The 14,401-nt window shown below is 33.2% G+C and overlaps 1 protein-coding gene and 2 pseudogenes across 1 annotated transcript; 2 read left to right on the top strand and 1 right to left on the bottom strand.

Annotated features, from left to right (window-relative positions):
* The window catches only part of LOC132067163 (disease resistance protein At4g27190-like), a 44,538-nt pseudogene extending 39,282 nt beyond the window's left edge, over nt 1–5,256 (top strand).
* On the top strand, nt 1,811–6,391 carry LOC132059062 (disease resistance protein At4g27190-like; annotated as a pseudogene).
* Nucleotides 6,392–6,509: 118 nt separating this feature from the next.
* LOC132059071 (nudix hydrolase 8-like) lies at nt 6,510–9,157 on the bottom strand. The gene is made up of 5 exons (XM_059451559.1): nt 8,583–9,157; nt 7,737–7,802; nt 7,403–7,540; nt 7,030–7,102; nt 6,510–6,905 (listed from the first exon to the last, which is right to left on the bottom strand). Coding segments are annotated over exons 1-5 (531 nt in total). The 5' UTR covers nt 8,835–9,157; the 3' UTR covers nt 6,510–6,903.
* Nucleotides 9,158–14,401: the final 5,244 nt, after the last annotated feature.

Below are 14,401 nucleotides of genomic sequence, written 5' to 3'. Positions count from 1 at the left end.
AAGTATATATTAAAATAAAATAAAAGGAATCATTCTTCTTCCATCTGCACAAGTGTGAAGAGGCTCCACAACAACTGTTTAAAACTTATTCAAAATTTATGCTATGTTGGCATTAAGTCAAGCGCTAGGTGGATCCAAGCTATTAAACTTGTTGGGTTCAACTTTAAGACTAATCTTATCAGATAGTCGGTTTCTGTTGTACGGAAGAAACAAATAAAGACATAATGCTATTCAAAAATTTAAGAACAGATCAAATAAAAATATTCTCGTATTTTATAAATAAAAATAAAATCGGACTTCCTTTAAATAACTGAACAACATTTTAATAATCAAAACAGAAGATTAAAAAAAGCTCTTGCTTCACTCATGTCTCAAGAATAAAGGAATTGCAAAAGTAGTGCTTCTTATAAAAGTATATATTAAAATAAAATAAAAGGAATCATTCTTCTTCCATCTGCACAAGTATGAAGAGGCTCCACAACAACTGTTTAAAACTTATTCAAAATTTATGCTATGTTGATATTAAGTCAAGCGCTAGGTGGATCCAAGCTATTAAACTTGTTGGGTTCAACTTTAAGACTAATCTTATCAGATAGTCGGTTTCTGTTGTACGGAAGAAACAAATAAAGACATAATGCTATTCAAAAATTTAAGAACAGATCAAATAAAAATATTCTCGTATTTTATAAATAAAAATAAAATCGGACTTCCTTTAAATAACTGAACAACATTTTAATAATCAAAACAGAAGATTAAAAAAAGCTCTTGCTTCACTCATGTCTCAAGAATAAAGGAATTGCAAAAGTAGTGCTTCTTATAAAAGTATATATTAAAATAAAATAAAAGGAATCATTCTTCTTCCATCTGCACAAGTATGAAGAGGCTCCACAACAACTGTTTAAAACTTATTCAAAATTTATGCTATGTTGGCATTAAGTCAAGCGCTAGGTGGATCCAAGCTATTAAACTTGTTGGGTTCAACTTTAAGACTAATCTTATCAGATAGTCGGTTTCTGTTGTACGGAAGAAACGAATAAAGACATAATGCTATTCAAAAATTTAAGAGCAGATCAAATAAAAATATTCTCGTATTTTATAAATAAAAACAAAATCGGACTTCCTTTAAATAACTGAACAACATTTTAATAATCAAAACAGAAGATTAAAAAAAGCTCTTGCTTCACTCATGTCTCAAGAATAAAGGAATTGCAAAAGTAGTGCTTCTTATAAAAGGAATTGCAAAAGTAGTGCTTCTTATAAAAGTATATATTAAAATAAAATAAAAGGAATCATTCTTCTTCCATCTGCACAAGTATGAAGAGGCTCCACAACAACTGTTTAAAACTTATTCAAAATTTATGCTATGTTGGCGTTAAATAAAGAAGGAAAATGGAGCAGTAAAATATAGAGTTACTGTGCTAAGTATTTATCTTGCAACTTCATCAGAGGTTAAATAATTCTTTTTTGTTAGCTTAACCATCGGATATTCACAGTGTTTTCTACCAAGAGTTTAGGACTCGAACCCGAGATCTCTAGTTAGAAGTAGATGGATAAACAAATATTTTAAGTTTATAGTTGAAAAAGACGCTTGTCCAAAGTAGTTCTTAAAGTAAAAGGAATCATTCTCCTCCCATCTGAGCAAGATTGAAGAGGCTCCACAAGCAACAATTTAAACTTGATTTATAATTTCCTTAAATACTGCCCTAAACAAAGAAGAAGCAGTCAGTTTAGCTTCATTTGATCATCTTTGGGAGCATCTTTTCCATTCTCATAAACATTTTTTTCTAATTCACCTCAACAATTATATTCAATGGACCTACTGATTTCTGTTGTATCTGGCTTTGTTGTTGAGGTGGGAAAGTTTGTATCTAAATGCATCTATCCTAAGATTGAAAATATCGCCTGTTTCTCATCAAATGTTGAAAATCTAAGGAAGGAAATGGAGAAGCTAACAAAGTTTAGAGTTGATATCAAAGAGAAGGTGGAAGTAGCTGAGAGAGAAGGCTATAAACCAAAACCAGATGTTCTCAAATGGATTGAAGATGTTGAGAAGCTGGAGAATGAATGGGAATCGATGCAAGAAAGCATTGCAGCAGCTAAAACGCTTGCATATAAGTGTTGTCCAAAATGCAGCCTTCGCACAGAAGTCTCCACTGAAGTACAGAACATCCAAGATCAAATTTGCTCCCTTATAAACAAGGGAGAAAGCTTTGGACCCAATTTGGTGGTAGAAAATTACCAGATGAGGAGAGTTGAGTTCATGCCGGGACCATCAATAGAAGGCCAGTCAACAGCAGCAAGAAATCTCAACAAAATCCTACAATTGTTAAAAGATGATAAGGTATTGGTGGAACTAATTCGAGATTTAACTCAAAATTATTTAGGATTTTGTAGTTGCTGATTTCATTAATTCATGGAGTTACTTAAATGTTCATCCGAGTTATGAAAATAACACAATAAAGTCACTTTTGCTTAAAATCATCAAACTTAACACAAGCTTCACAGAAAGTCATTAGTTGGAAGAACATTTGAGAAATTCGAAAGTTTAGTGGGTGCTATGGCATGCTACGTCATCTTTTGGGCACTGCAAAGTAGATTTTCCGTTAAAATGACTTTCTTGGAAAGCTGGGTTAAATTGGATGATTTTATTGCTACAAAAAATTCAAAAGTTACTTATGTGTTATTTCCGAGATTTGGATGATCATTTAAGTAAGTAACTCTTAAGTTAAGGTTTTGTAGTCAAAATGATGTTTAGTCAAAGTGGATTTGTACTTTTTTATATATGGGTGTTATGACCTCTTTTCTTGAGGAGGTTAAGTGGAGATTATTAATGAGTGATCAAACCCTCCTACCTCGTTCTTTCTCAAGTTTGCTAATATTCTTCTATATAGTCATTGTTAAATCTTTCACTTGTGGGTTAATTATTCTTTTGGGTATTTGAATCCTTTCAGGTATGCATCATCGGTGTGTGGGGTACGGGAAGAATTGGGAAAACTACTTTGGTGAAAAATCTGAACAATGAGCTCGAAAAGATTGATATGTCAAGATCCAAACTGCATTTTGGTGTTGTGGTATGGGTTTTAGTGCCCAAACCCAAATAGACATAAGAAACGTTCAAGCACAAATTGCCAAGAGATTGAAGCTGGATGTAGATAACGAGGGAAGTGTAGAAAGCACTGCCAGCAAAATCTATCGAAGGCTCAAGCAAGAAAAGAGTTTCCTTCTCATACTAGATGATGTTTGGGAAGCTATAAATTTGGATCATGTAGGTGTACCCCAACCTGAAGATACCGCAAGAAGCAAGGTTATTATAACTTCTCGTGATTTGAGTGTTTGTACACAAATGAAAACAAACACCGAAATAAATGTTTCTAAATTGGATGAGGATGAATCTTGGCACTTATTTGTCAAAAATACGGGAGGTGATGCCAATCTGGAACATATTCAACCATTGGCAAAGGAAATTGCAAGAGAGTGTGATGGTTTACCTTTAGCAATCACTGTTATTGGAACATCTATGAGAGGGAAGACAAGGGTCCGGCTCTGGAAGGATGCTTTGAAATCACTTAGAATGTCCGAACCTCATAATAAAGATGTAAAAGAAAAGGTTTACCAGGTCATCAAGTGGAGTTTTGATTCTTTAGTATCTCAGGATATTGAATTATTCTCAGAGCAAAGCAAACGTGTGAAGAAAAGGAGAGGTGACATTCAAAGTTGTTTCTTGTATTGCTCCTTATATCCGGAGGGTATTTCAACATATGATCTCACACATTGCTGGTGGGCAAAGGGGTTCCTCGGTGAGCATTACACATACGAAGAAGCCTATAATAGGGGAATCACAATGATTGAGAGTCTAAAAGGTGCATGCTTGCTAGAAGCCCATGGGATGTATTATGTGAAGATGCATGACGTGGTTCGTGATGTTGCTAGACGGATAGATAATTCCTCTAGGAATGAAGACAATTCTCTTATTCGTCTTTGGAATTGGGTTAACTGAGATATCACATATTGAAATATCAGCTTCTGTCAAGAGAATATCTTTCGTAAGTAACAGAATAAGACATCTACCTGATTATTTCACCAAATGCCCAGAAACAACAACTTTACTTTTGCAAGATAATAGTCCCCTCAAGAAAATTCGCCATGAATTCTTTTTGGCATTTCCATCCCTAAGAGTTCTGGATCTGAGCAGAACTAGTATTAGAGCACTGCCTTCTTCAATCAATACTTTATATCAACTACGTGCTCTAATACTAAAAAATTGCAAGCGCTTGAAAGAGTTGCCACCTATTGGTGATCTACATAATTTGCAAGTGCTCAATTGTGATGCTACAAGGTTACATTGTTTGCCGCAAGGAATGGACAAGTTGACAAATCTGAGGCTATTAAATCTGCCTGCAGGTGGTTTAAAGGAGGGCATCAGTCAAGGATTTTTCCTCAATTTGTCTAGTATTGAAATGTTAAATATGTTGGGGGATATAGATCCAGCTTCGATATACGCACTTATACCAAGAGAACTGCTACTTCCTCATTTTCTTCTTGGACCAACTTCTTTTAATGAGCTGTCATCTCTACATAATCTGACTTCTCTTATTATTGGTTTGGATAGCTCATCAATTTTCAAAGGGGGAGACTACACCTGGATGACTAGATTGAAAAGATTTCATATTGAAGTTGGGCAAAGTCCAATGCCAATACGATTCAACAAGTCAACAAGGATGATAGTCGTCAACAAGTGTGAAATTTTCGGTGAAGGAGAGCTCTCAGACATGTTGCAGTTTGCTTCACAATTGTCCTTGATTGATTGCAGGGGTCTCAGGAAGTTGTTTGCTTACAGTTTCAATGGATTAAAAGAGCTATACATTGATAAATGTAATTGTGATTTCAGACCAGCAAAAGAAGGAAATGGCATAGTTGACCCTTTGCCAAATCTGGAACATCTCCATCTCTATTATGTATATAATTTAAAGAGCGTTTCTGATTTCGGTCAACTTCTGGGTCCAAGATTTTCTAAGTTACGCAAACTGGATATATTCTTTTGTGTTAGTTTAGCATGTCTTTTTAATGTTGGTGGAGCTTTTTCCGTTCCCAAGCACTTGGAAGAAATCAAAATTCGCCGTTGCGAACATCTGGTAGAGTTGTTTGTGCAGTGCGGCTCAGAAATTCCAAGAGTTCGGAAGTTATCGTTGCATTACTTATCAAAATTAGGAACCTTTGGGGAGCCACTGAGTATGTGGGAACACCTGGAGGAACTTAACATAGAAGGTGACAATCAAATAAGGAAGTTGCCTCTCTCTGTTCAAACCTCCAACAACATGAAAGTAATAAAAGGAGATTCAGAATGGTGGAGCCAACTGGAGTGGGATGACGACAGCTTCAAGACAAATTTAGAACATTGCTTCCAACCATGATAAAACTGCCAATGGTAATATACTGATTAACTTGCCTCCGACATCTTTTTCTATTTAACTAATTTGGGCCTTGATTTTTTTTATTTTTTTTTTAAATTGGGTCATGAAATGGAGAGTATTTAAATTTGAGATTATGAAACTGGTGAATACAATTTGATCCAATTCTTCCATTTTCTTTTCCTCCCTTTTGACTGAAGCCCTTTCTTTATGATGCGTGTACTAAAATAATTTTTAATTAAATTTCTTTCATTACCTCCCTGGACTGATTATTTCTATAAGGTTTTAGATCTACTCTTGGATTTACCTTGAAAAACTTGTGCTTTACAGAAAAAATATTAAGGGTGTGTTTGGTATGACAAACGTCATTTCCAGAAAATATTTTTCAATAAATATATTCCTAGTAAATGTTTTACATTGTTTGGTTGAATAGTGAGAATATTTTCTGATATAAATACTAGCAAACGGGACAGTGTTTTGATGAAATTTCTTTAAGCATTAAAGATTGATAATGATGGCTAAATGTTTGTTAAAGTAATGATATGATGTTAAGAGTTTGGGATAATCGTAAATAAAAAAGAATACTTCCGCCAAAAAAAATGTCATTTTCTGGAAAATATTTTCCGTCAGACCAAATTAAATATTGTTAATAACACTAGCATAAATGGTTTATTATCCATATGTTAACAAGTGTGTTGAGCTACACTTATTGTTGCCTCATTCAGGAGTGGACTAAAAAAGCAGAGGAAGGAACTTACTGCACCAGAGACACAAAGTTTCGAGCTAAAATTAGTCGGTGGAGTTTGCTTTGATGAATTTCCTGTCACATATCTTGAGATTTTTATGCCAATAATTGTTCCTTGTTTGTACTATTTTTGCTTTCTTGTTCTGATATCTTGATTGCTTGATTGAACACTAAGTAATTTCTTGTTGTGTTGTGTGATCATGTTGTTAATTTGTAATAAATTGGTATTGCTTCTGGCTTTTAAACATTTTAGAGCATTCTTAAATTGTATGTTCAAAAGTTAGTACATGGTAAAACTGCCAATGGTAATATACTGATTAATATGCCTCCGGTATCTTTTTCTAAAATTGTGTGCATGCCTGAAGGACATCGATAAATTTAATCAATTTGTTACATCAGAACGCAAGAGGTATCCTAAAATTGAAGTCTAGCAAGTAGTACTTCTACATTCTCTGTGTCTGAGCAAAGTTTTGCTCGGATACTTATTGTATCAGCATTTCATGTTTCTATAAAATTGATAATAAAACGGAACCAAATAGTCACTGTACATCATCACAAACTTATGGCCCTTTGAAGAGGAAATATTGTTACTTGAATTCAGTATCAATCTGGAAAAATAATAAGAAATAACCATCAATTATATAACGATTGCTCGTTATGGATTGCTAGTTTAGGTATGTGATATGTTAAGTGTGAATTTCTTACCCCAGTTTCCTCCTTCACTTCTCTCACACCTCCTGTAAATATCTCCTCTTGACTGTGATTTTGACGCAAGAACAATGTTAAAGGAGTTAAGTATGCAGATTTCATGCTTCAATAGTATTTACTTCGGTCAGAAGTGACCAAAATGTTATGGTCAAATTGCAGTAAAGGAACATACCTCAAGAATCAGTATTTTCCATAAGCCTGAAAAAGCCGGCACAGAATGTTTTCTTTGCACGACGAGCACCTAAAGCAGTAATTTTATTAGCCTAAGGGACTACACAAAAATTCAAAAGCTTATACTAATCCCCCCCGTCCCAATTTATGTGAAGGTGTTTGACTGAGCACGAAGTTTAACAAATAAAACATAACTTTTGAAACTTGTGGTCTAAAACAAACCATATAAATTTGTGTGGCTAGAAATAATTTCATTAAGGGTAAATTAAAGTTACACTGTTTCTAAAAATAGAAAGGTGTTATTCTCTTTGGAATATATTAAAAAGAAAAGTGCATCACATAGGGCCTTCCAAACAAGAAAAATATGCACCTCATTTTTGTCATTGATCACAAAACCTCCTACTCCAACATGATGAGATGCATTAGAAGGAAGCATGCAGGGTTCATCTGGTATCCAATAAGTCATCATGACATATCCTCTTTCCGCATGATGACACAGAAATCCTTCCTGTACATAGTTTAAGTTCGACCACAATGTTAGCCAACTTTCAACAATCAAAAGAACTAACAGCAAAACCTTAAAAAGATTTTTAAAACAAAATTTAGTTTGGAGAATAACTTCCGGTGTCTCGGTTTTATTGTCCTATCTCAGTTCATCAACAAACGGAATACCTTCATTGCAATTCATCAGAAAAAGGAAATACCTTTACTGCAATAGGAACTAGATCACATCTTTCCAGTGGTAGCTTAAGCCAAACTCCCTTCTTCCCCTGTATCGAGAGCCATCAATTAGCAAAAGGTGTTTTATTAACAAAAATTACTATGTCTCATTCCCAAATGTAAACATATGGAACTTAGGCCTAACTCTACCCCAAAAGCTAGCTCATGAGGGGAGGATTACTCAAGTCCATATAAGCAGACCAACAGTTCATTGCCCAACCAATGTGGGACTCTAACCCACTCTAAGACCAAAAAAGTTGGGGTGGACTATGTGAATCCTCACGGACCATATTTCTCCATTTAAATTCATCTCAGACAAATATTATACAAAATGTGAAGTACTAGAAGTTCTTTGTATTTCCTACTAGCATCAAATCTCTAACAGGGACAGACTCCTAGAAAGCATAGAATCTAAAGCAAATGTTGTAACATGATTAACACATATTCTCAACTAATTAGTATCGCATATATAATTTTGTTTCTTCCACTGTGCCCTATCTCTCACTTAATCTACATTGATTCCAAGAGAATATAGATCTTTCGAGTCAACTTCCTTCCCTGTGATTTTAAGCCTACCTAATAATATTTGACAAAAATTGTGAGTCTCACAAACTTTCATCATGTGTGTTTTCCAATCGCAAGAGTTGTCGACAAAATTAAAAAAACAAAAAGAAAAAAAAAAGTGAAATGCAATGGCTTACTGTGTGATAATCAACACTGTGTAGTAATCAACACCAGACAAGAAATCAAGTAATGAAATTTGAGACTAGTCTAGTATAGTAATTGCTAGAAAAAAAAGTCTAGTATAGTAGTTGTTGGAAATGAAGTACCTTCACTTTCCAATAAGAGAGAGATGCACGACGCACAAAGGAAAATTTGTCGGGATTGGATAGTAGTCTTTCAGGATTGATAATTACTCCTCCATATTCATCATCAGTGGCATCAAGTAGCCATTTATCTCTAAAATACAAACTTGTATGGTTTGTGCCATTTATCTGATAAGAGAAAGTGTCCACTAAGAAATTCTTTTCGCTTACTGATCTTGTAGCATCATATGAAGTGTTTGAATAAGAAGCCTTCATTAAAAGCCCTGAAGGTAAAACAGAGAATTAACTTCATATCAGATATAAACAGCAGCTTTTCTCATTTAGCAGCTGGAGGACATCCTTCTCTAAAATCTAGTGAGGCACTTTGTATTGCTTCATTGTTAATTGTTCTACTTCGAGTTCATGCTTCCCTACTTAGAGATCAAAGGTAACATCATAGTAATAGCTCCTCAAAAGAGCCAATTATGAAACTTAAACTCATCTAAAACGGAACAAAATGAATGGAAGTCTTAATGATATCCTTTTATGTCAACGGTACGCTTCAACTATAGGCAGTGGTTGAGGCAGGATTTTTGTCAAGGGGATTCAAGAAAAATTTGAAAAACGCCTAAAGCTAAAAAGACTAGAAACTGTGGTTAGCAAGAAACAAACTTCTGTCCTCTATGAGAATTTGAACCCCTTTTACCACTGACCTAAGCTTTTGGCTTTATTTGAGGGAACTCAACATTTAATACATATATACAAAACATAAATTTGACAAAACCCTTCTTTCTACCAAGATCTGCCCATGACTGCAGGAATGACGCTTTTTCTTGGCTAAGCACGCAGAAATATTTGGTTAAAGGATGGCGGTAAGACTTGAACTCTCATGCCATGTTGAACTGTATGACCACAACGTCTAAAAAATTGCTCACCAAATTTAAACAAGAAACGTATTTTCTTGGTACATGAGAAAAGTGGAATGAAGTTATAGTAAGGAACTTCTCCATCCTTGTAGTGTTAGAAAAAATAGGTTCCAAAAGTGGGGAAGATCTAATCTGACTTTGATAGAGTGATCTCTATCCTTAAGGAATTTAAGTCTTTCACTTTGTTGCTACTGGGATGGTGGCAGAATTTCTCCAAGATTTGACAAAGCCAACGAAATCCGAATACAAAACAATTAATTCGAATTTCCCATAAGAACAGAATGTTGTGATTTGTAGTGAAAGTAATAGAGAGAAGAAAATCTATCTAATTCATCTTTTATTTGGGAATAATCAGGTATTTATAATACCTAGGTGTCCGTTCAAACCAACAGATACATCTTTTAGGTATAGGCATCTTTTAACTTAAACCTTTTAGGAATAGGTATCTTTTTAATCACAACCAGTCATCTAAATGATTGAAAATATATTCACCAAAACCTCTACTCAATACTTCCCCATCAATAACACTAGCTAATACTAACATATAGTTCCTTAAATATGAAAACGCCCACCAATCATTACAACTATTGAAATGCTAACATTTATCTAGGGTTGTTCACGGTTTTGGTTACAACCAAAACCAAACCGAAAATTTAACCAAACCGAATAAAAAAATCGATATACGGTTTGGTGGTTTGATTTGGTTTTAAATTTTAAAAACCCGGTAATATTTGGTTTGGTTATGGTTCTATTAAAAAATAACCGAATAAATAAGAACCAAAGCGATAAGTTATATACATAAATTTTATAATTATTTATATGTATAATATAAGTTTTTCATAAATAATTATAAATATTTTATACCTTTTAATTATTAATTTGATTTTTAGTCTACTTATTTCACATGATTGTTTAAGGCCCATGTTTTTAAGAATATGTCCAAGCCCATGTCTTTAAGTCTTTTAACTCTTTAAGTATTAAGTGTAAACCTACTAACAGAAGCTCACGTTAGAGTCTAATGTATTTAACTTAAATTTTTAGCCTTTCTTTGTCAGAAATTTGATTTTAGTTTTTTTTTTTTTTTTGAATTTATACCATTCCTTTTTCTTGTCTGAATGAGCCCTAAATTTCTAATATTTCTCATATGAAAAAAACAGAGGTTGTAGATTTAGAGGTTCCTATAGAAGATACTTCAATAACATTAGCATTTCTTTGCAACTCATGCATATGGTAACGCCCTAATACTTCTTCCGTGGGTAATCCTCTTAAAAAGCAGAAAAGAATAACTCCTTATAGCCGAGACCCTAGCCTTGGGGATGATGTTAGAAAAACATCTGAAGTTTAAGATCATTACACAATTTTTTTTTTAATAAAATGGGAGAATTGAGGACAAAATGCAAGTACTGCCCCAAAGTTTGGGATCATTACACAAAGCATTTTTATTTCATATATTTTAATTTTAATTTTAGGTAGTCTTTTTGTTTAATTAATATATGTTTGTAACAATAACTAAAAGCTCCTATGCTCTACTTTATTTCCAGGTATGTGTATTAAGATGACAAAAATGGTGCAGCCACTACTAAGTTAGTTTTTAACTCTATAGTAATAGTTTAGCAACTTTGGGTAACTTGAGTATTACACTATCACTAATAGTGAAAATATTTCTATGATGTATGTTCCACCTTAAATTATAAATGAAAGTTATCGTTTGAACCAAAAAAGAGACATGTCTTTTTCAACTTTTTAATGTTTTACTGATAAGTCTCATGGCTGCTAGTGCAAGTCATAAACCGAAAAATTGAACCAAACCGAACCAAACCGACAATAACCAAACCGGTGGTTATTACTTTATTTGGTTTGGTTATGGTTTTCGATATTTAAAAACCGACTAAATTGGTTTGATTATGGTTTTAATCAATAATCGATCCAAACCGAACCATGGACACCCCTAGTGGAAACTAAGAAAAAGTGATGTGGAAAATAAGCAAAAGTAGTGCTTATTATATCATTTATCTAATCTTATTTCTTGCTATTGACATTCCTTTTCTGCTTTTCCTTCCTTTATGTTTGCTTTTTCAATTCAGTATTTGTCTTTGCCTTCTCTTTTCTTACATTCTATTCACCTTCCTTTTTTACTTTTTTCTTTTATGTTAAATACCCATACTGACTCGCGTCCGCGACTTTTGTAGCATAAAAAAAAATTGAACCAAACTAGCATAAAAAAAAAAAAAAAACATTACTAGTTTTCACGCACTAAATTAGTGCGTGAAAGAACCAAACTGCAAAAATGCAACTTGGGCCTTTCACGCACGAATTTCGTGCGTGAAGGAGGCCTTTTGTTTTGTTTTGTTTTTTTTTTTTTTGTTTTTTTGTTTTTTTTGGTGTTACCTTTCAAATCACGTTTTTTTCATACTTTGGGCAAAGATTAGTCATGTTTCAAAACCCCAAAATATCAATATTTTATATAAAACTTAATATCTTTTTTTGCGTACAATAATGTCGGCTCATTACATCAAGTCCACCTAAACTTTTGGATCGTCGTTTTAGGGGTTCTAAAGTGCCCAGTAAGTTTTGAAACTTGTCAATTTATAGGGTTTGATTTAAGTGTTTTATTATATTTAAATGTACAAATATAAATATTTGATTTAATAATAATTCATCCAATACGAGAGGTTTATCTTGATTAAAAAATAATTCATTCCATTTAATTACAATACTAATTCAAAGCAATACAATAATAAATTACAATAACAATACAATCTTCAAGTTCTAGAGGCTCTATCACTTCGAGACGTGCTTGTATTACCACAGCCTTGTTGCCCACACGAGCGCTTGTCATGGCCATATTGCTTACATGTAGAGTAACTTTGCCGTAGAGTAAGTTCTTTCACTAACATCCATTTGATTGGGTCTACGAATACGTGAGTTAATGCCCAATTTCCTGATGTAATCCTTGTTAGCAACCATCGAAAACGGCTCGTTTGGCCAATAAGCTTCATTACCAAGCGGGTGGAATTGGCCGGAATATGCTCTAACATAACTGTGGACCTTGTATTCCCCCGCCACATAATTTGTTACCGTTTTTCTCATTCTCTTGAAGCACTTGACAGCATGAGAACACGGCATGTGGTACGTTTGCCACTTACCACAAGTGCATGTTCTTGTTGCCAAATAAGCAATTGGCTTAACAAAACTAAATAAATAATTAGCCAGTCTAACAATTGAAATAGCTAGTCTAACAATTAATAAATACTTAAGTCGCTAATCAAACAATTAACAAATACTAAATAAACAAGCAATAAAAAATTAACTAATTAACAATAGATAAACAAATTAAAAAAAAAAATTAAAGGGGGCAGCCGCAGTGGTGGGTGCGGACTACCCAAAAACGCACAAAAAAAGTGCGCAATCCACCACAGATCCCTCCCATCATACCTAAGGTAATAATATATTTAGCAATGTAATAAAAAATTCGTAGTAAAATACCTAGAATGAAGGTGTTTTTGAGTTTTCAAAATGAGCTCCCGCGCCGTTCTATTCCAAAATCTAAATTTTAGAAACTTGTTCCTACACTTCAATATACCAAGAATATTGAGTTTTGGATTGAAAAATAACACGAAAATAGCGTTTTGGGGGGTTGGGGACCACTGAAAACGGCGTTAATGGCGGGTTGGTGGGGAAGTGAAAGAGTAGGTCGGGTCTGTGGTGGGGAAGGAGGGGGCGACTTTTTGTTGCCTCCTTCACGCACGAAATTCGTGCGTGAAAGGCCCAAGTTGCATTTTTTCAGTTTGGTCCTTTCATGCACTAATTTAGTGCGTGAAAACTAGTAATGTTTTTTTTTTTTTTTTTTTTTTTTGTGCTAGTTTGGTTCATTTTTTTTGTCTAAAAGTCGCGGACTCATATGACTCATAATGTTCACGCCAGCTGGTTAATATATTAGGAAAAAACAATTGTCCAAAGTAGGGATAAGACATTATTACCTCCTGAATTTGGATCGCAGTTGCTACGACACATCTTATCTTTTCACGGGTTCTAAGGCCCCTTTTTTAAAAACGGAATAGTTACCATCCTAAAACTGGATATCTACTCTCTTATGATAGAGTGACATACACTCTCCTTGCCACATGTATATTTATTTTTTTTCTATTTTTTTAGATTCTTTTTGCTTATGTGGAAATTTTTTAAAAAAATTGAAAAACTAAACTTTCCTTAAAAAATGAAAAATGGATATTTAAAAAAATCTGAAAATTTAATTTTTTTTTTTAAAACCCATTTTTTTATAAAACAAAAAAAAAAAAAAAATCTGACAATATGGATTTTTTCAAAAATATGAAAAGCTGGATTTAAAAAAAAAAGATGTCTTAAAAGATCTAGATTTTCATGATTTCATTTTTTAAGGGCACTTTTATTTTTCAAATATAATCTGGATTATTTTTTTAAAAAAAAAATCTGTAAAAGTGTTTTTTCCTGTCAAAATGTGAAAAAACTAAATTTTTATAAAAAATTGAAAAAACTGATCATTTTTTTAAAATGTGGAAAACCCTTTTTTTAATCTAAATCTCAAAAACTAGATTTTTTTCCATCTATAGAAAAAAAAAATCAGTTTTTCATATTTTAAAAAAAAATCAGTTTAGTAAAAAAAGATTTAAGATTAAATGATAATTAATTAGGTGTAATTAAATGTGAAATACTCAATTAAAAATGACTCGTGTTAGATTTTAAGCTTTTCACTCTCTCAAAGAGGGTGAAATACACTTTACTTGCCACATCAACATTTAGGGTGGTAATTATTTCGTTTTAAATAAGTTTAGGAGATAATAGGAAATTCAGGAATAACAGTAACAAGACATATTCTTGTGTTACTTCAGTAAAAAAAAAAAAAAAAAAAAAAAAAAAAAAACATTTTTCACGAGGGAA

The sequence above is a fragment of the Lycium ferocissimum genome, chromosome 1 (assembly GCF_029784015.1).
Source record: "Lycium ferocissimum isolate CSIRO_LF1 chromosome 1, AGI_CSIRO_Lferr_CH_V1, whole genome shotgun sequence".
In the NCBI taxonomy this organism is placed as follows: Eukaryota; Viridiplantae; Streptophyta; class Magnoliopsida; order Solanales; family Solanaceae; genus Lycium; species Lycium ferocissimum.
The sequence above is the reverse complement of the archived record's forward strand: the minus strand, read 5'-3'. Positions and strand labels throughout refer to the sequence as shown.

Bases quoted from the DNA above. Each gene is read 5' to 3' on its own strand.
- LOC132059071 (XM_059451559.1), bottom strand. From the start codon at position 8,834: ATGAAGGCTTCTTATTCAAACACTTCATATGATGCTACAAGATCAGTA. The intron at 7,803-8,582 runs GTACTTCATTTC...CTCTCGATACAG, and splicing joins TCTCTTATTGGAAAGTGAAG to GGGAAGAAGGGAGTTTGGCT. The intron at 7,103-7,402 runs GTGCATATTTTT...TTACTGCTTTAG, and splicing joins TGATCAATGACAAAAATGAG to GTGCTCGTCGTGCAAAGAAA.